The sequence below is a fragment of the Anomalospiza imberbis genome, chromosome 1 (assembly GCF_031753505.1).
Source record: "Anomalospiza imberbis isolate Cuckoo-Finch-1a 21T00152 chromosome 1, ASM3175350v1, whole genome shotgun sequence".
NCBI classification, from domain to species: Eukaryota; Metazoa; Chordata; class Aves; order Passeriformes; family Viduidae; genus Anomalospiza; species Anomalospiza imberbis.
The window spans coordinates 134,077,769-134,099,497 of record NC_089681.1 but is presented as its reverse complement, the minus strand read 5'-3'; the positions used below and the strand labels follow the sequence as shown (position 1 = coordinate 134,099,497).

The 21,729-nt window shown below is 47.0% G+C and overlaps 1 protein-coding gene across 1 annotated transcript in view; it reads right to left on the bottom strand.

The window, feature by feature from the left end:
• SPAG6 (sperm associated antigen 6) overlaps nt 1–13,472 on the bottom strand; it is a 34,556-nt gene extending 21,084 nt beyond the window's left edge. The window contains exons 1-3 of the mRNA XM_068212761.1: nt 13,337–13,472; nt 13,141–13,236; nt 2,133–2,299 (exon numbers count right to left, since the gene is read on the bottom strand). Coding sequence (XP_068068862.1) covers nt 2,133–2,299; nt 13,141–13,236; nt 13,337–13,361 — 288 coding nt within the window. The 5' untranslated portion in view covers nt 13,362–13,472. The remainder of the gene's footprint in view (nt 1–2,132; nt 2,300–13,140; nt 13,237–13,336) is intronic.
• Between the last annotated feature and the right edge of the window lie 8,257 nt (nt 13,473–21,729).

Sequence of the window (21,729 nt, the reverse complement as noted above, 5' to 3'; positions counted from 1 at the left end):
GCGCTTTTGTGCATCCTGTAAGGTACCCAAACACCTTCAAAAGCCTGATCTAAAGCACTAAGATATGGCAATAGAACAGTATCTGCAATGGCTCCCCAGAAAATAAAATGCACCCAGGCCCACTCCCTGGCCCTAAAAGAAGGTGACACAGCATAACACATCTGTCCACCTAAACTCCTCTTTCCTCAAAGCACAATGGCCTCATCTATGCTACTGGAAACTGTTCCTGCCTTGTGCTATCCCTTAAACCATGTCCAAGCATTGTTGAGTAGCATTGGCTAAAACCACATCAGAGAGCATGCTACTGATTAATGAGCACAGTCATCTTTCAGTGCTCCAGCACATGTCCTTACCTTCCTTAGTTTACCAGTACTGATATAATTCCTTTATGTCAAAAATCCAGTTTTCTAAGTTAAGGTCTACAAGCAGGTACATTAAACATAGCAGTTAAACTGTATTTAAAGCATTAAACCTCATTTAGGAAGAACAGAAGTTAAGGGAAACAGTACAGACAAACAGTCCAATCCCTAGATAATGCAAGTTACTGTAAGTTTTGCTGAACTCAATGGAGCCATATTTGTTTACATAAGTCTGTACAAATACGGGTATGTTGTTTCTGTTAAGTAATTATGCTCCTGGCAAAGAAAAACACTTCTTTGTTTTCATTATTCAAAGCACATTCTTTAGAAACAAACCGTATTCACAGGCATAGGCAGAATATGCTGTAAAACTGAATTTTGCTCAGTTTAATTGACAAAACATTGATCTGGGATGTTACCCTGTGACTGTTCCCCATAAATCAGTAGAAACAGTATTCATTGTGTGCTCAAAGAATCTCACCCTTAAATACAGATGTTGATACATTAAAAGTGAGTGGAATGGAAAAGGTTTCTTTGCCTGTGGGAAGTGACAAACTGTCTGCTTGCTAAACTCTGCATGAACTGGATGAGTTTCCTCCTCTTGCCCTCAGTCACCAAGGGTAGCAGGCTTTCCATGACCTCACACAAGTCTTGCTGTTGTTTCCCCTAATTACTCTATCTCAGGGTACTTGAGCTAATTTAGTGAGGGTTTCAAGTTGTAGCAGGGGGTAGTTTCCAAACCAAGAAAGGGTAGAGTTTTGTTTCACATATTCCCTTAAAAACAGAAATAAAACAACCAAAATGTTTACAACCTTGTCTAATTAAAATCTTTCTTTTCATACTATACCAGTATCTTGCCATCAAAGTTTTTCTTTAGTGTTTTCTTTTCCAATTTTAATTGTATAGACAATGATTCTATATGCACAAAAAGTAAGCAATGAATACATTTATATCTTTGTTTTCCTCAAAAGATTGAAAATGAAAATACATGGTTTTCCAAACTATATTTCCATTGAAAACCTACTTTTCATAAATCAAAGCTGCAACATAAGTATGGTAGTAATATCAGTGCACTTAACCCTTCAGCTGTCAGTTTCCAGCTGCTAGGAACCTTACTTGAAAGTATTTCTGTTAATCTAGATTAGCATCATTCAAAAAATCAAAGCTGAAAGAGACACAGAGCTTGAAGAAAAATGTGAGGAAGGGAGTGGAAGAGACCAACAGATTTATTTGCATTGCAATTGTGACTGTACTTTTTTTAGTTTTGACAAATATGAAGATGAAAACCTTTCCATATATTTTCCTGTGACAGAGGTTTGTTATTTATCATGCTACAGATTTCCAGAGGCCTGAGTTTGGAGATACAAAGTATTTCACTACAGAAGTTCAGGGGTTTTATATGTATTTTTCATGTGTCTGGTATTACAGACAAAAGCTAGTCAACTATCATGACAGCTTCCAAACTGTCTCCTTTTTGAAGAGGGTCCTTTTACAAAGCATCACTCAACATTTTAAAAATGTTACAGTGCAATGAATGTATTTCCTACAGTGCATTAAACAGTAATACAATATTTTAAAGTCAAGCTTATTTGAAGTCAGACTTCAGCATACAGTACACAGTGATCTCTCAGGGGCTCAAACATACATGCTGCTCTGACTTCAATACATTTAATGTCCTATCAGAATAACAGCAGATGCCGATACAGAAAGATTTCCCTTTCCCTGCATAATAGTTTAAAAAAAATATTATTTAAGAGAACAATCATGCCTTACATTCTCCTCAGGCAATGAACATATGAGCTGTGGAAGAATGCCTGCCTTCACAACTGCCTCTGCCAGTTCCACATCATAATCAGCAAGTCTCCCAAGAGCCAAGGCAGCGGTCTGTCGAATACTCGGGACGACATCCAGCAAAAGAGGTCTCAGCAAACACACTACACCTGAGTTGCAGTAGGAAGACAAAAGCCAATTTGGTAAGCAGAAGTTTTACTAAACATTTGCCTTTACTCATAAAAACCTACTAAATTACTCTTCCAGGTAATAAGAACATGTAGGAAATCCAGGTGTTCCGCCGAAATGAAGTTGGCACTTGGATAGCTCTGCTGATGTATAGCAATGTTTCTGCCCACTTTTCATTGGTACAAAACAATTCTGAAATCAAGAAAAAGGCACATGTAGAAATAAGGTGTATTCAAATATCTATAAAATACATCTTAAAGTTTACACAAGAAACTAAGTTATATTCAAACATACCTAAAATGCATGTGTTACCGTGTGCACGGGAAACTCCTTCTGGAGATCCTGGTGAGAAGACAATGGCATGTCCCTCATTCATCATGCCAGTAGAACCTCTACATTGAATTACACTAAATTACATTTCATCTGTTGTAAGCAATGACTGATTTGAAGACCAATATCCATAATACATTACACTCCAGATAGAAGAGTTGTAGATTTTCTTACCATGTTATTATTTATGATGTGTTTTCACCGATGAGTTCACAGTATATCAGCTAAGCATAAAAAATGTGAAAGTAGCAGCAAGGGAAACTACAAGAAACTACAGACTGAATGACTGGATAAAAAAATGGCAAGTGCGTCGCCCTGATTTCTTAGGATTTTCTAAAGCCTTCTGAATTTACATTCTTGTAGAGAACTTTCTCATGCAACTTTCTGTAAACAACCTATTGTTTTGCATTCTTTCATAGAGGTGGAGAAATTTGATAGACTGGTAGTTTGTCCAGTGTCGTTGAAGAGGTGGCACATTCACCTTCCAATCCACTGGCACCTTTTGAGAACTATAAATGATTGGAGTCAGAAAAAATAAATTAGTCTCTTCATGGTGACCAAAGCTGTGGTGCGTCGTTTTTCCTTGTGTCCTCTGGTGACACAAGTGAAAAGAGGCTCATGCAGGGAACCCAACTCCAAACTCACATATGCAGTGATGGACCCCAAACAGATTACTACCAACCAGGAGAAAAATCTCAATGTTAGAACAGAGAGCTCCATAGAGATCCCAGCTCTTGCTCAGTAATAGAGGAGAAACTTTACCTGCAGAAGTATACAGAGTGCTCAGGATTATTGGGAAAGGGGTAGAGGCTAAAGCAGAGGTCATCACTATCCTACATCTAATACCCTCCACTAAAGTAGAACTGAAAAAATTTCAGTGAAAGGGAACAAGGATGATCAAAGATGACCAATCTGTATGTGGAAGCTCTTCCTGTTAAACTAAGACTCTTCAGTAGGGATAGAAATGAGATCCAAACAGTTATTTAAAGAATGTGATTTCGTAAGGTTTGGGAAGGGAAAAATACTTGTATTGTGATCCCTAGAATGTGCCATGCCTGTAGCAGCCAGCTCCATGAATTAACATTTTGGAGCTTTATATCTTACCCAGAAAGCAGAGGTCTCTGAAAATGGAGATGTGATACAACAGAACAATGAACACTCAGAGCTACAGGTATCTTTGTATCAGCTCTCTCAGTCCTTTCCACTAAATTTTTATTACAAATATAAAGATCTAGTTGAGCAACAGTGAAAGAAAGCAAGTCTTGCCTTCTCAAGGTTATTAGCACTGAATAAATGCCTTTTGGTGTGACAGTGCCACAACAGGGGGACCACTGCCTAATGGCAAGCAACAAACACCCAGGTGTTCAACAGGCACTCCATGACAAGGAAAAGCTGAGGACCTCAGAGCAAGGAATAGTCCAAGGGGCTGCAGCCTACAACAAGTTACACCTGTAGTATACTTCTTTCCCTAAAAAGAAAAAAAAAAACAAGTAGATAAGCAGTAAAATTCTCACTTTTATTGTACACCAAAACCAAATTGCTCCCAGCAAGAAGAAAACAGCCAAATCATCTATACATGGCTCTGAAGGGGCTGGAAGAAAGATACAAAACACTAACCATGGAGGTCATGCTGTCCACTAAATTTTTTTTAGGAAGGTCAATACTGTAGACAAAAGCTGCACTCTCATGAGAGGTACAGCCTCCCAGCATGTTCACAAGACAAAATAATACAGGTTTCAGCGGGACACATAACCAAAGCAAGTAAACTGAACCTATGGAAACAGGTCTGTAATATAGCTGGGGTCTGCTCACCCTTCTGTTAAAGCCAAAGGGAACTGAAAGAGGCCTCCTGTGTACCAAATGACAATAGATCCTCCAGTATTGCAAGATCAATGTGAATTCATTTAGCACTTGCAGAAATCACTACTTCAGAATGTGGTCATCATACTGATATCTTCTCATGAACCCTACATGGCAGGTACAGTGTCATTAGCAAGTTATGCTTCATATCAAAAACCACTAAATACTTTATGTGACAAATTAGAAGTAAAAACAAATATATGAGTTGGGGCCAATGCCATTTATCATCTATTACCTTCTAGCCAGTCATCTACACCCTCTGTGGGAGAATATTTTCTTGTCCTTCCCTCTAACACCAGTTGCATGGTCAAACAGCTGCTGAAATTCCTAAGGGGACCTCATACTGTTCTTATCATCTACATTGAAGGTATTTCAGTGAAGCAGGAACTGTTAGAAGTAGTTCACTTGCATTTACTGTACAGATATCACATTTGAGCTCCTGACTTGAGATAATATGAAAACAAGATTATTTAATACATAAATTTTAAAAAAGAAAGGGGAAAAATGATTTTACTGATATAAAAGAGCCTGTCAGAAGTGGCTGGGAGAGAGGGAAAGGAACACTTCAGCCTGCAGTGTCCTGACCCTAAAAAAGCCAAGATCCTGATGGCTGAGACATTAAACCATGATGTGTCAGACTGTTTAATTCTGATGATCTCAAATCCAGATAAATCTCAAATTTAAAGATACTAGAGCTAGATCAAGGCCACGTGACACACTTCTGACCTTTATGACATACCTAGGCACGGCAAAATGTAAAACCACATTTAACAAGGTTTACATACATATATGATTTGACTTGTTCCAAATGTTGGATTTATATATTTCGTATTTTCAAGATTAGCTGATACAGCTTTCACTTTTGGAACAGCCTAAAAAGCCTTCAATCTGAAAATGCTTCCAAGCAGCATGCTTCCCCATGACCAATGCCTTTCATTTCATGACGGTATAAACCACGTAAAGTTTGGTGATGATATTTAAGCACCAGCACAAAATGTTCTACTGCAAATTACTTTAGCTGGTACAACTTATAATAAGGAAAGAGATGAAAAATGTAATGGAAGTTACTATTTGAAGAAAGGACACAAAACGTTACAACACAGTTAGAAGAAAAACCCAAGTTTAGAAATAATAGCAACTGTACTGGTCCTCAAGGAGACTGTATTTTCTTAAAGTCATGTTTGAATGTAAGAAGAGACAGTGGAAAAATAATTATAATGGAACGAGTTTTGGAGAAACAAGACAAAGAAAAAACAATTCCTGGTGTTGTACAAGCCTTATATTCACATCAAATTAACTGAGAATTGAGAGAAGTATATATAGGCCTAGACCATGCCCGTGCATTGAACATAATTAAAAGCTTTTACCTCTACTTTCCACCTTCTCTTAAAACCACTTTCTTTCTCTGTGTCAAGATGCTTTCCATCACCTCCAATTATTCTGCAAGACCAACTGCTTGAGGAGCTTTCACCATTGTCATCATTTTTGTATCTTCAGCAGACCTAGTATTTCTTTCTTTACAGCACTTTAAAAAATTCATTCTGAGAGTGTGAAAACAGCTAAATAGAGACCCTACAGTCTCCACTCAAACACCTATAGGAAGCCAAGATAGCCAACCTTTTCCTCTATGACTTTTAAACGCAGTGCTGTAAAGGACAGATGTGCCTGGCACAGGATGAGGCTTTCCTGCACTGGGCCCAACCCAGCTCTTTGTTCCAGGGACAGCTGTATTTGGTGACCTCCTCTATTTGATCTCTTCCTTTCATCTGTCCTGTTTACAGCAAAGTCTACTCCTCCAAAGTGGTCCAAGCCAGGATTCCTATCAGCATTTTAATTAAATTCAAATATATTTAACATTACTAAGAGCAGGGAAACAGGCAAGAACCTTCCAACTACTTCCTTTTATCTTGACCATTCACTCAAGTGAACAGGGCCATACAGATCATGGAGTAGCAGTGTCTTGTTGCTGAAAACTTTAGAACTCTTTGGTCTTCTTCTAAATAAGTCTGTTGTGACAGCAGTAGGAAATTCATTAACTCTAATTCAAAAGCAACCACACAGAAAGTAAACTACAAAATAAGGCATTTAGACTATTGGACTAGATTTATTTTGGAAGAGTTCCCACTAGCACTCAGAAACTGAGTAACAGAGAATTACTGCCAAATATTCTCTCTTGCATCACAGAACCTTGACTGACATTGGGCACGGAACGATTCCCCTTTCTATCCTCAGTTTCCCACTCAAATTTGTTTCAAAGAATGACACACTTTAGAAGCTGAATCACTCTTAACACACATTTCTCAAGTGGAGCTGCTACATACATGCCTGATGCACTTTCTTTTAGCAAGCAAGTGCTGGCTGCTGCCTATCTGGAAAACAAACAAACAGAAAAAAATCACTCAGGGCAGCAGCAGGTTCCAATTTTTTTTCATTCTAAGTTTCTATAGAAAACAAACAGTCACTATTCTGGAGATAGCAATCTTTGCTTGGCCATTTTGATTTTTTTGGGGGAAACAACCTGGAATTCATGCAAAATACTTCTACCCTCCTCCCATCCCCATCAACTCCCTGTCAAACTTGACTAGTCACAAAACAGAATCACTACACTGGAAATTCTTTCCATTTCTGCATCTGAAGATGACTACTCCTACCTTATCCTCCTTCCTTAAAGAAAAAATAATTTCTGTTTGAAAATGTGGAAAAAAAAGTCATTCTACACTACTGTTGTCTCTGGACACACTCTTGTCTTGAAGATGCTGTCCTTCTAATTTATGCTTTGGACCAAGATTACATCTTCTCATTTTTGTGTGTTACCTGTTACATTTAGAACATCCACAGAGCTAATAGTAGCACTCAAACATTCATCATATCAGATTGATTTTTCAAAAGCTCTTTATGTCAAATTCAGCTGAATTAACAAGGTAATGAAATGGAAATTTATTTCTGCCTCACCCCAATATCATATCTTCAACAAGCTTTTTCTAGGAACTGCATAGCAGTGAGTTTTAAATCCCCTGCTTAAAACAAATTTCCCAGAAGAGCAGTGAGATAGAATTTTCACACTCACTCGTCTTGACACAGTCTCTTCCAGAGACAGCAGAGTATGCAGGTCTCAAGTACATACTCCTCAAGTGTGACTTGTCACAAGAAAGGACTCCTCACCACCACAGTTCCATGCACAGCACAACTACCATCCTCCAGTAATCAAAGGGAACATAAATACAGTTTGGTAACAGAGACTGTGCCTGATCAAGTAATTCATACAGCAACTACCAGATGGTGTGGGACATGATGCAGATTCAGTTTGACAGTATCACTGAAGATTCCTGAAAGATCAAGGAACAGTAAGTTTCTCCTTCTTAGATGCCAGACCCTGTTTCTGCATTAATGAAGCAGAACTAATCCTGTTACAAGACGACAAATTTCTGAAAACATCCCTTATAGGGCTGTTAGTAACCACCAGGCAATGGTGCACAGACACACCAAAACCAAGGTGGTCACAAGGAGCTGCTTCTTTTTAATGTCCACTTGTTGAGACTGAAGTGTCTAAAAAATTCTGGTTTTGACATTTTACTTGCAAACCTCCAGACAGGCCAGGAGACTGAGAAGGGGAGGAACAGTTGAGCTTTCACTTGATTGAGTTGCCGAAAAACCCTCCAGCTTCAGCTGCATTTATTTTCTCCTTCTATGTCATCTCTCTTGTACTTTCCTTAAAACAGCCTCCTTCTTCCCTTCACCTGGCACCACAATTTCATAAAGCCTTTGGGAAAGCCACTCTCCACACCTGATCTACTACAACTGCAAAGACAACCTTTTGTCTTTTATGCCACATTGCATTAATCCTCTCCCACTTCCCCTGCTGCTAAAGCTCAGTAAAGCTTTAAACTCAAAAATATTTTAGAAAACACAAAACCAAACCAAACAAACAACAACAACAAAACAACCAACCAAAAAAAAAAAAAAAAACCAAACCAAAGTTGTGTGAATCCCTTACAAAAGAGAGTACATAAACTCCAGTGTTGAAACTGGCTACTTGGGGGTACTGGAGTCTGTCCATGCATATCCACTTGCAAGATCCAAATGCTCCCAGGCTTTCTATTAAGCACAGTGCTATCAAATAATATTCTTTAATATTATATAAAATATAGAACTATATCCTAAAATTCCATTCTAGGCCAAGTGTCCAATGTCACATTGAAAAACAGTACATTTAAAAACTGAGAAAAGTATGGGCAAAAATATTCCATGTAATTGGAGGAAGGAAATCAATTTGAACAGCATTTTCTTAAAAGTAAAGGCTCCTAAAACCAATCCAGAGATTCGGAAATACGGCTTTTAAAACCTATCACCAGTGGAATAGATCTGGAGCCAGGAAAGAGCTAACAGTGATGACATCACACTTTACCTACACAAAAACAGACCACGAAGCAGGGGAAAGTCTGCCATGCCACAAGGGCTGGTGGTGGAGCCCTAGTCTGATTCAGGTAAGTCCTGCCTCCAGGTTTTAGCCTCGAAGCAGCTTGATACCAGGCATAATGTAAGGGAGAGCTCGGCTCAGGGCTGTGGGCTGATGGAGTGGGAGGACAGTAGGAAGAGATTCACTGGGACAGGATCTTCACTTACAGTGACATTTTGGAACTTTCCTGGAACCATGCAGACTATCCAGCAAGGCAGAGGAACAGCAGTTGAAGTTATCTGCCCAAGACGATAAAAATACCCCAGCAGCAATGTGAAGGGAAGCCAGGTGTGCAGGGCCCCAGCACACAGGCTGCTGCACCACACAGATCTGTTTTTCCACGTTCCAGCTTTCCATACTCAGCTTTTCCAGTTTTTCCATACTCAGCTTTCCCCATGACTTCTGCAGTCATTGCACTTAAGAATGTAATTAGCCCCAAGAAAGGGGTTAAAGAGCTGATCTTGTAATATCTTTGGAGTCAAAGTAGCAAGACTAAACTATTTCTTAATCACAGTGATAGCCTTAAATAACTCATATATTAAAAACAAGATTCTCATCGCCATATGTTCTAACACAAGATAAATTTTTTAAAAATCAAATAATCAAAAACAAATACACAGAAGTAATTATTCTGATACATATATTAATCCTGAATTGTAAATGCCTTCAAAAAAATCAAAACAAAATGCAATTTCAAAGGGGTTGTTTATTTACAGAGCGCTGCACTTCACAAGGAAAAAACCCGATGAACATACTAGAAGCACTTCAGATTTTCACCCAGCTCTTCTAAAAGACAAACAGCTGCCTAAATCTCAGTGCAAGAGCAAGAGCTCAAGTTCATCTGCCATTATAACCGAAAATAGCCTGTTTCTTGGATTTTAAATTTTGGAAGGATGAGGAGATGTGGAGCTGAATAATGCATTCCAGTACCAAACTCCAGGAGCAGCAGCTGCCAAACGAACAGATTTATTTTTAAAGAGTATATTTAATGTCATTACTATCAAAGTAGCTTCTCCCATTAGTCAACAGCCCTCAAGAAACAAGATGTGATAAAATGTCTGTCATTGTTTCACATGTATATTCACTAAGTGGAAAAGGTTTAGGAGTTTTGGAGCAGACTTTTCTCCCCAAGTATCAACTAACTAAACATTCAAATAACAAATCCTATAATTATTCATGGTAGTATTTAATCATAAGGAACAACTTCATCAAAACAAAACAGAGAGTTGGAAAACACACAGGAATGAGTTCCAACAAAAGAATCTCTCTGATCATTCCTTGCACTTTCCTGCCACCAGAAAGCTGTTAAGCTCCCAGGCACTAACGCCCCCAGGACATTCTTGACCAGGAAAGAGTCAGTGCCATGCAAATGTGTTGAAGCCCAGGGCCAGATTCCAGTTCCTTAGTTACAACATCGTTGAGATTTCTGCCCAGTGGGAAAAGCAGCTCCAGAACGTGAGGAGATACAGAAGCTTCAGAAGACAGATGCCCTAAGAAAATGTGGCTTCCTGTTGGCCCTCTCTGACCTTCTTTTCAGCTTCCCACCAGTTTTCCTTACAGGTCATACATAGGAGTCTCCACAGTAATGGTACCTCAAGGTTTCTCAACAGTCAAGCCAGCATAAGGAACTGGTGCCTCTGATCCTAGCTGCTTGCTCCCCTCCAGGCTGAGGCTCCAAATGTGCAACAATACCACTGCTTGTACCTAGTTTAATACCACAGAAGCAGGGCTTAGAGGGTAATAAAGAATTACTTTTTCAACACTTCTATATTTCATGATGTTAGCATGGTGTCCAGAGACACCTCCACAAAGAATAAGGTCTCAAACAAGTATTTATTTTCCTTATAACATGTTAAGTATTTATCAAAAGGACTTCTAAAATATGATCAGATGCTTTATTCCTTGAGCACTCATCTTTCATTCTTATTCCAGGAATATAAACTGAGGCCACTAATACAAGAGTCCATGACAGCACACTTTAAGGATTTAATTTTGTTCAAATTCAAGTCACTGTAATCTTGCCTTCTGCTTTTGCCAGAAAGATACTAAACCCTGACAACTTTTGACATCCAACATAGAACCCTGCAATATGCCCCTGACTCCTATAGCTAATGTAAAATAACAGTGGGCAAAGACTTTCCTCACCTTCTTAAAACAGCAATCTCCATAAGGGATGGCTAGAATTCTTATTCACCAGAACAAGAAACAAGCCCCAAACCTTTTTAAATTCAGATTTATACAGCAATACACATATAGACAGGCATCTTACTTAAATCGTTGCTCCAGCTATCACTAGATTAAGATCATAAAAGGCACACCAGTTATCTGCTAGACAGAGATGTCCCAAAATATTTGTTTTAATAAAAGGACCAATTTTATTTGGTGGGAGGTTTTAAAGAAAAGCACTTAATCACATATAATTTACAAGGTTTTTAAAACTTGTATCTAGCACATCCAGAAAAGGCCAAAATGAACAGCTCTCATTGCAATTATATATCTACAAAGTATTTTTAAAGACACAGGTGGGAAAGATGGTAAAATGCTAGTGGGCCATCCAAATAAATTGTAACAGCCATATTTGCATACATTCCCCTTTTGTCCAGCACCTGAAAAACTAAAGCTTCTGGAAAAGTAGCTCATGACCAGAAACAGCCAAGTAGGACAATCTACACAAATGCACATTTCCACATTACTACCCAGAGCCTAATCCTTGCAAATTTAACCTTCAGACCAGCACCAGCTGTGTGCAGAGGAAAGTTTCAGGCCTCTGAACTGATTATTTGTTCTGCACAAGCAACAAATCAGTTCTGAGGTAAAGTTACCAACCAGATTGCATTAAATAGTTATTTTAAAAAGAAATACTATGCAATTAAAGTTAGCTTGGCAATTTGCTTTCTTAAAATAGAAACTTTCTGCATTTTTAAAATGCTGAGCTGCGAGAAGCTTGCTTATATAGGATCTCTCTCTGGGAGCTGCTAAAACCAGGACTGTAAAAGGACACAGAGGGACCTCTTCATACAAATAAAGCATAAATCATTCCTATAGCCACGATGTCCTCTTGGCAAATAGAGATCACTTGTATAAGCTACAGCAGTGTCATTAACTCACCAAAAGATGGAAAACAAAACAAAAATTCAAGAGCCGCAGCAAGGTAATACAAAAGGCCTGGTATCAATATGCCACTCTCATAATGAAAGGAAATGTTTCCTTAGCAAGAATTTAAGTGATAGATTTTTAATAAAACAGTTCTAATAAATGGTTCTAAACACAGTAACAGAAAGCTGTAAATATTTACACCATTGGTTTTCTTTTTCGTTTGCTTGTTAGATGTCATTTTATTTGAGAAAAGACTGATAGCTTTATTAGATCTGGGAAACAAGTATTAAAACAAAATCGAGACACACCAAAACATAATCAATTCATGAATATCACATGGCAAACCAGCCACTGATCTATAGCACATTTTCAAACTGTCATTCAGGTAATCAATTACCAGGCACTTCTTTTTCTTCTTTTAAGCTCAGGAACCTTGGCCGAGTGGAGTGGATCTGCCAGATGCCAGCAGCACAGCAGCTGGTAGAAGTGCTCCCGCAGCTCCTCTTTCTAAAAATGTTCAATTTGGTTCACGACATCCCATGACAGCAATATAACCAAATCAAATCCCTCCTAAACTGAGCCAATCTGCCGGCAGAAAGCATCGAAGAATTTAGGAACAACTTGTAAAGCCAGTATAAAAATTTGTTTATTCTAAAAGTAGAATTTCCTTGGCAAATTAGAGCAGGCTTCATCGGGAATTCCAATCTCTGCAATTTACATCAAGCTATATCAGAGCCGAGAGAAAGTAAATTTGAAAAAGGATTATACTGAGAATTTTTCTTTGAAATAAACTGGAGGTTTCGGCCAGAGACATCCACCCCGCAGGGGCACGCGGGGCAGCCGCCCGCAGCTGCCCAGCGCAATTTACTCTCCCTCCGCAACGAGGGGGACTCGGCAAGCAGTGAGGGCCAAATCCTACTGGAAAAAAATCTCCGAAAACTGAGCGGCCAGCGGGGGAGGAGGGAGATTAAACAAAAACCGGGGAAAGGCCGCGGCGGCTCCGCTCTGCCCCTGCCCCCGCCCCGGGGCGCGCAAAACCCCGCGGCCGCGCACGGCCCGGCCCCGCCGGCTGCCGCGTACCTGCACTTCGGAGAGTGTCGATGCTCTGCGGGCGGGCGGCGAGGTCGGCCACCGCCTGCGCGAACTGCGACCGGGCGCGCTGGTACTGCTCGAACACTGCGGGCGGCAGCGCCGGGGCGCCGGGTCAGCGGGCGGGCGGGCGGGCGAGCGCCGCGCCAGCCCCGCTCCCCCAGCCCCGGTCCCCGGCCCAGCCTACCTTGCAGGACCTGCCGCTGGCTCATGGCAGCGCCAGGCGGGCTCCGCGCCCGCGGGGATTTCCGCGCTATGGACGCGTCTCCCCGGCAACCGGGCGGAAGCAGAGCCGCGGGGGCGGGGCCTCGGTAGTGACGTCACGCGGCCGCCCGCCGCGCACGGGCCCGCTCCGCCCCGCGGGGCTCCGCGCGCCGCGCTGGGGCCGTGCCCGCGGGGACGGGACGGGACGGGACGGGATGGGATGGGATGGGATGGGATGGGATGGGATGAGATGGGATGAGCGGCGACGGCGGCCCGGCGGGCTGCGCCCCGCACACGTGTGTCACATGCTCTCTGCCGGCACAGCTGTGGGTATCGGCACCTACGGAGGTTCGTGGGGGCGAGCGGACCGGCAGCTCCGCGGAGAGGGGAGCGCCGCTGTGTCACGTCTGTAGCACAAACACAGCACAGCACCTGCGGGAGGGTGTCACACGGCGTGACATTAAACGGGGTACAGCCACTGTGCGCGCTCACCTCTCACCGGCGGGCAGCTGCTGCTCTCGGGAGCGCCGGGGAAGGATTGGGTCGGGCAGGGAAGGCGCAGCGCCCGCGGGACGGTGCCGGGCTCAGCGCAGGGACGTGTCCGGGCCATGGCCGCGGCGCATCGCCGAGTTCCGCGCCGCGGAGGCTGGCCGGGAGATGTCGGACGGCCGGACCGGAGCTTGCCCGCCCCCGCTGATGTTTGGGAGCGGCGCCGCGGGCGCCCCGCCGGTGCGTATCGGTGGGACGCGCTGCTCCCCCTTGGGCTCGTCCCTTGTTCCGCTCCGCTACTGCGCAACTTGCCAAGGGCTCGGCGGGCAGACAGGGGGAGACTCGCCGCTCTGGCGAAATTCAGCGCATCTCCCGGCAGAGAGAGGGTCCACCTGCGTGGCTCCCGCTTCCCTCCGCTCCCTGGGTGGGGAGGGAAGATAAAATCTAAATTAGAAAAATAAGGACAGCTCGAAGCTGCTTGCCCCCCGCCGCGCCTTTATTCTTCGTGGTGTCCTTTGATTTTAGTTTTTTCTTTCCTATCTCACCACCGACGCGATTCCTCCTCGGGGATCTCCGCTCTTGCCTTACTCCACCGCGACGACCCGCGCAGGGGGTTTCTGCGCCTCATGGGGAATAAACTTGTCCCGTGCAAGGCCGCGGAGCCCCCTTCGACCCACGGCCCCGGAGCGCGGCGGCGCCGGGGCGGTGCGGGCAGCGCGGACGCGCAGGGGTGAGCCCGTGGGCTACAGCCTCCGCCGGGAGCCACGGGAGTGTGGCAGAAGAAGCGAGTGCCCCGCTGAAGGGAAGGCTTTTCTCAGACGATACACAGCGCGGTGAATGATCTGCGCGCCCGTCCGCGCAGAAGACTCGCGCAGCGGCAGCTCCCCGCCCCGCTCGGCCGCAGGTGGCCGGGAGCAGCATCCGCTCTCTCGGTGCAGGGGGAGCGGCGTGGGAAGGGGCACGGTGGGGATGGGTGGTCCGGCAGCAGCCCTCTGGCTCTGCCTGGCACAGACACAAGATACTACTGTGCACTAAAATGGGTGGTGGGGGGGGGGTATTTTTTTTTTCCAGCAGCGTATCACTCTGGTAGATAAGCTGCGCACTAGATAAGCTGCCTTCCACTTTTTCCCATCTTGGTGTCCGGCCATAAGGACTAATTACAAATAATTCCCTTCATTACTGGTTGGCAAAGACATGGTTGCATCTACGAGTAAACACAGCCTTGGAGGTCTGTATAGCAACTAGTGCAAACGGTGGGACTGGAAAATGAAATCAGTGTTATAAGGGTTTGAAGAGAAATAGACTCTACATCTCCCCCAGTATCTTTTGAGGGCGATTCCCAAGATGCAGGATACTTGTGAACGAAAGTAATAGTTAGCTCTGCTATCGATCAGGCTGCTCCAAGTGAAATTGTGATCCACAACAGAAAATCAGAGTTAATAGTCAATAAAGAATGTTGCTTTCTGTAGCCACACATTACTGCACAGTGGCTTCAAGATTTCATAGGCGGGTAATATGTCCTGCAAAGCTGCAAATGTACAAAATCAGACGACTGACACTATATAAACATATTATTTGATAGGTAATATAAACTTTTGTCTCATACATTAAAGTTGGAATGCTGAAAGTACTTCAGCTGCCTTTTTAAAGTTTAGAAAAGTTAAAGAGAGACGTTTGAATTTTTAAAAACTCCTGTCTGTGTTAGCTCAGCTGAAAAGAGAGGGGCTAACATACACAACATCATGGTCTAAAATGAGCTACGTCTTTCCAAGAGTATTTAGTGCAGGAAAAAAATCTCTTTAAGCAAACAAATTAAACAGGTGGCGTGCTATTCTTTACAATAAAGGAGACAAATAAAATCAGATTGGTGAGAAGGTCGTTTGCCACTGAAAATATTTTGGGAAATTATCACCATGTGTACTTGAGAAGGGAACAGCTGTTAAACACATTTCTTTATACTTATTTCTGTTCCTAAGTTAAATAAAAAATAAACAAATGGTGATTAATTACTTCCAGAGGTTAAAAAAAAAAAAAAAGCAGATGTGTCGATTACAGATAAATTGATTTATCTGTCTAATTAAGTCTAATGTTTGGATAAGGAACAACAAAACGCACCCTGAGTGCCACCAAGTCTTGCTGTTACACTTCATTGCTTGATACTAACTCTGTTCACATGGTTAATAATAATAACGAGGAATAAACACCATGCAAATGTGGTCTACGGAAATGTCACCGGCTCTCACAAAAGTACTGAAGACGGAAAATCATTTATGGAAATGACGTAGTTGTGAGACTTCATTGCCTGCTGCTGGGGTGCTCATTAGTAGGAAACCTGTGTCCTTAAGCGGGTGGTGTTAGTAATGACTGCGTTACCGCACACGTCAGCTTAAAAAATAAACCGGAGACCAGGGGAATAGGCAACAATTATCTAAATGAATAATGTGCCTTCGCTTTCTGGTGGGTGTTCTTTAATCTCAGACTTTGATTCACTCGGAAATACGCCCGGAACGTGGCGAGAGAGCATCATTTTCCCCAAGACGGGGAAGGGCGAAGTTGCTCCTGGGATTTTTTGGGGGGTGAAACGTGCCGAGGGCGTGGATTTTCCCGGCTCGGTCTCGTCCCCGCGGGTGCGAGGCAACAGGTGACTCAGCTCCGGGCGCTGCCGGGTGCCCCACGCAGGATCCCCGGCCGGAAGGGCACTGGGATCCTGTGCACTGGGTGCACTGGGTGGCCGATCCGGGATCGGGCTCTCCGCCCCTCGACGGCTCATGCCCCGCTGCGTCCCGGCTGGCCAAGCCGCGGATGTTCTGCTGCGGCTTACAACTACACGACGTCCATTCAGAGGTGAGGTCTTCCCGTGCCTCGGTGCGGCGGCTTCCCCAGCGGTTCGGGAGGCCCCCGGGACAGCCCGCCGGGGCTGCGGCTCACCCGGGCTGGAGCCGGACCGCCCCCGGCCGTCCCCCGCGCCCGTCAGCGGGGCGCTGGGTCGCCCCATCTGCCTCTGGAGGGTCTGCTGCTCCTGCCACACGCCTGGCAAATTGTTTAAGGCGTTGAGGAGATATTCATGGGGTTACAGAAATTAGGGCTTTTAATCCCATATTTGCACAACTCAGCTCATTTGGTGGGAAGAGCAACGCACAAACTCTCCCACAGATAGGAGTTGGACGTGCTGGGTTTTTAAAAGCCAGGAGTTTGAACGTGGAAAGGTTAGTGGGAGTGAATGGGACGTAGGCAACTGAAGTGCTCTCTCGAAAAGAGTACACTGAGTGAAGAATCTCCAACTCCACGTATAGCCTCTACTGAAATTAATTTGGATCCTTGAATAGTTTATTTATCAAATTAAAGTTGGGCTATGCCATTACCTGATTTTAGCAAAAACTCTGCTAGAGAGACCGTAGGAATGGAGAGTTCTCTCTTTTTTCTCCCTGAGCTTTGGCTCGGGGCTGCAGGGACTCACGTCATTCTAGCATCCCCTCTCCGGATTTTCGGTGGCGAGTTTAGTCTGTAAGACCTTCCTATAGAGTAAATTATTTCTGTGAGGCGAAGACAGAAACGTCGAGGCACTTCAGACGCGCTAGGAGTGAGGACTTCTCTTTTTTCTTCACTCAAGAGGACGACGCTGGCATTTGAACAGATATTTACAACAACTGCAATCGTGTCAACGGGACAGATTTGGCTAGTGGAGATTGGTGCATCACCATTACAATCGGGACGGCTGAATAAAAATTTTAAGAGATATATAAACCGGAAAATGGCAAAACGTGTCAGGTTGACTTGCAGGATGGGACCAGGAAATATTAGCTAGTAGGGCTGAACCCTTTTCACCACGCGCATATGGTTACACCTCTGGTTTCCTGCGGAACCGTCAGCGCCTGTGCAGTGCCATTAAAAAAAATATTTTTTTGGGACGTTCCAAAACTGAAAGCCGGAGCTTAATTTATTCTGGGGACTTGAAAGGACCGAGGTCTTCCTTTGTGTCTGATGCTCCGGGGGAGGGTGTGTGTTGGCTTGGCGCTGAACGCTACCCGCATCTACATATGTAAACCCAGCAGCGTTTCTCCCCCCCGCGCCGGTCGGCTTGCAACTCTCAACAAAGCTACCACACAATGCGAAATGCGCGGAGCCTGCGCGGCTGCGGCTGAAAGCCAGTATTTAGCTCTTGATGTGGAAGGACCAAATCTGCGCGGTGCCCAGCGGAGCCCGCAGCGCGCCCCGAGGCCGTCCCGTCCTCCTGCACCGTTATTGTCCCTGGCTGCTGTGGTTAGAGGGGTGGGGACAGGCAGCAGCCAGACGACCGTATCCCGGTTTGCAGAAGAAGGTGTAATGAGAGGCGCTGGCAGCAGCAAAGGCTGCAAATCGCTGTCGTGTGGTTGCTATTAGCAACAAATCAGCTGAACAGCCTGCAAACCCCGAGCACCTAGGGCGGAGGTGGCAGGGAGAGCGCCGGGGCTGGGAAGGCTGGGGTTGATGCGCGCTTTCCCGAGGGGACCTCCCGTGCCACCCCGAACTGCCTCCCTGCAGGACGGCCAAGGAGGGGCAGGGCAAGGGGAGATGCTGCCACCGCCGCGCACTGCGCTCCAGGAGAGGGGAAAGCCAACCCTCTTAAAAGAGACAAAATGGCAGCTCATGGCTTGTAGGCATCCTTCCCGGCGCTGAGCCGCTGTCTCGCCTCCGCCGGTCCGCCCTGCTGCCAGCTCCTCCGTGCCCGGGGGCTCTCCCCGCCTACCCGGCAGCACAGCCCCAGCCCGGGGAGCACCAGCGCGTTGTCCCCCGAGGCTCTAGCCGCAGCCCTTCGCAGCCAGCCTACCCAACCCAGAAATCGAAGTGCCATCGCTTCGGAAGGCACACGTCCCGACCGGCTACATGGAAGCACCCATTGGCCGGGCGGAGCTGCGGCTCCGCGCACCGCGCACCCAGCTGGGCTCGCGCGCTGCCGGTGTCGAGAACCTAGGGGGTGTATGCGCAGGCTCCGCAGCCCGCGCAGTGAGAGCTGCCTCGCAGGGGCATCGCTCACTCAGCATTCCTGCACCGTGGCCGTGCCTTCCTTTCAGCACCCTGTTAGCATCGCCTTTTGGGTATCTTGATTTCAGTTGTTGGGGCTTTCTTCTGGTTTTAATTTTGTTGTTTGATTTGTTGGAGAGTTTTTTCCCTCATTTCCCCTTCAAAGGTTTGGGATTGTGTATGTGGCGTTTTTGGGGGGTTCTTTGGTGGAGTGTGGGGATTTTGTTATTTTGTTTGGGTTTTTTCTGATTTTTGTGTTTGAGTTTTGGGGTAATGTTTTTGTTTGGTTTGTTTTTGGTTTGAGGTTTTTTTTTTTTTTTTGACGACTCAGTCCACCTTGGAGGCCTCCATCAGCTTCACGATGTTGTCTCACAGATTAGAAAATGCCTCGTTGAGAAGGCAACTCTCGAGCATCCCCAGCACATGTGAAGGAGGAGTAAGAAATGTCACCACTGGCAGCAGTGCCTGGGATCTCTGCGCTCCACGGAGGCCCCAGGATGCGAGGCGGCTGCTCCCGGCCTCGGCCTCCTCCACTGGGGATGCGGCGGCCGAGAGGCAGCGGGGACGCGGAGCCGGCGGCGGGCGCTGAGGGGGAAGGGCTGCTGGCTGCCTCTGCTATTGGAAAGTGCCTCTCTGCCACTGCGGAGTTCTCACCCGGCCGCTCCTGGAAAATGTACCCCCTCCACACCGTTGAGAGCATCGGCGTTCGGAACGGGGAAGGCATCTGCCTGTCCCCGGCGACAGGAACATACAGCCCTTTGTCTCTCTAGCCGAGGTGCGATATTCAGCTACGGGGCATGAAAATAGATACGCCAAATGGCTACCGCGACCCCCTCCTATCCCTCGGGGAGGTGGGCTCGCCCCGAGGCCCCACTGTGCCCCGGGAAGGGCTGGTGCCGGCCAGCCTCAGCGGGAGGCCGTGTGCTTGCGGCAGGGCGGACGGGGATGCAGGACAGCGGCGCCCCGCAGCTGGAAAACCCGGAATGCTCCCGTCCCGCTGCGCACATTCCCAAATGTCCGGGCCGGCTGGAGCACCCTAAAGGCCAGGAGGCGGGAGAAGGCAGAATGGACGCAGCACGGTGCGAAGCCTGCGGCGGCACCGCTACACCTCAGCGGAGGGCGGCTGCGGCCGGGGCTGCTGCCTGCCAGGCGCGCCCGCTGCACCCCGGCCGGACCCGGCACGGCCCGAGAGCTGCCAAAGGCGCGACGGGAGCAGCCGCCGCGGCCGCCGGCGGAGGCCGATGAGGCGGCGCTGGCGGGGCCCGTGCGCGGCGGGCGCGGCGCGGGGCGGCCGGCGAGTCCCCCCGCGGATCCCGCTCCGCGCAGCCCCGTTCGAATCTGGCGGCGCGGGGGAAGTTCCGCGGGCGCGAGAGGTGCGCAGGCGCAAGATGGCCTCTGCCGGGCGCGGGGGGCGCGGAGCGGGGCGGCCCGCCCGTGGAGGGGCAGCCGGCGGGGGCCCGGCCGCGCCCGCGGCACCGGCGGCGCCCAGCGCCACGTTTCCACGCCGGCTCGAGAAGCCGCGTTCCCGCCGGCGGAGGCGAAGCGGAGACAAATGCAGCAGAACCGTAGCTCCCGGCTGGGCTCCCGGAGCGGGCAGCGGCCGCCCGCCCGGCGGCGAGGAGGCCCGCGGGCTCCTCACACCCTTGGGGTAGTGCCTCCGGCGCCGCCACTCGCGGCCTTTCCGTGACTGCCGCTGTCTTGCCCGTCGCGGCCGCGGCTTCTCGTCAGCGAGCGGGGATGGAAGTCCCTCTCCCTGCCCAGCCCCGGCAGGAAAACCTCCTTTGCCGTGGGTGTTACGTGTCCTTCGTGCTCTACCCGTTACTGACATTGATTTTTTTCCCTTTAACCCACATCATCACTTTTAAATAAATACAAATATCCCATCCCCAAAGACGGCGAGACCGAGAATTGCCTGGTCCACACCGGGCTTTACAAGTGTTTCTGTTCTCCTGGCGGGACTCCTCTGTTGGTCGCGGGAGAAGCGAGTGAAGGAGCCAGAGTTGGAAAAAAAAAATCCTCGCTGCCAGAATCCTTGCCATTCTCGAGTTAATAAAACACAAATCAGCAGTGGGTCAGAGCTCCCGGAACGGGGCAACGACACTGAGCTGCGGAAAGCAGAGATCCGCAGCCTTTGGGAGGTGAGGGCAGGTTCTTCTCCAGGCGTCCTCCGGGTAAGAGACGGGCACAAAAGATGAAAAATAAACTGTTTATAGTAAAATAAAGGAAATCCGTTTCAAGTACCCAGAGTAGGAGCAAGAACGTTAAAAATTAACAGCGGAAACAGGAAACACTTATCTGAGTAAACATTGTCTCAGAATTTCACCGTTTTAAAATTGGGAGGGCGCGAGGTGCTCGGCGGAGCCGCCGCAACCCTCCTCCCGCTGCGGTGCCTGCGGCGGGGGCCGCCGCCGACCGCCCGTTCCGGGGCCAGAAATCGGAGCCCGGCACGACGAGACAGCCCGATCCTCGTCAGCCAGTTTGGTGGCAAAGATCGGAACTGCAGGAGTTCCGCGTGGTGAGAGATGAACAGTCCAAAAGTGATGTTTGGAAGGCAGGAGCAGTTTGCTGCCGGGACTGAGAAACCGGCGGTTCGGGGCCGCGGCGAAATAAAAAGAGGCGCAGGGTTGGCGGAGGCGGAAGGAAGGAGAGCTCGCCTCGGTACCGGCCATGGGAAAACTTGCTTTGGGCGCGCTTTGAAAATCCCCAGCGACTCCTGGGGCAGCGGTGCGGCGGCGGAGGAGACGGCGGTGGCCCGGCGGCCGCGGCCAGAGGACCAGAGGCATCGCCAGGTCGGGAAGGGCGGCCGCCGCTGCCGCTGCCTCCGCCGTCGGGTTTCTATGCCCCCCATCATTCAAAAATGGGGGAGCGTCGTTTTCTCACGGCGCT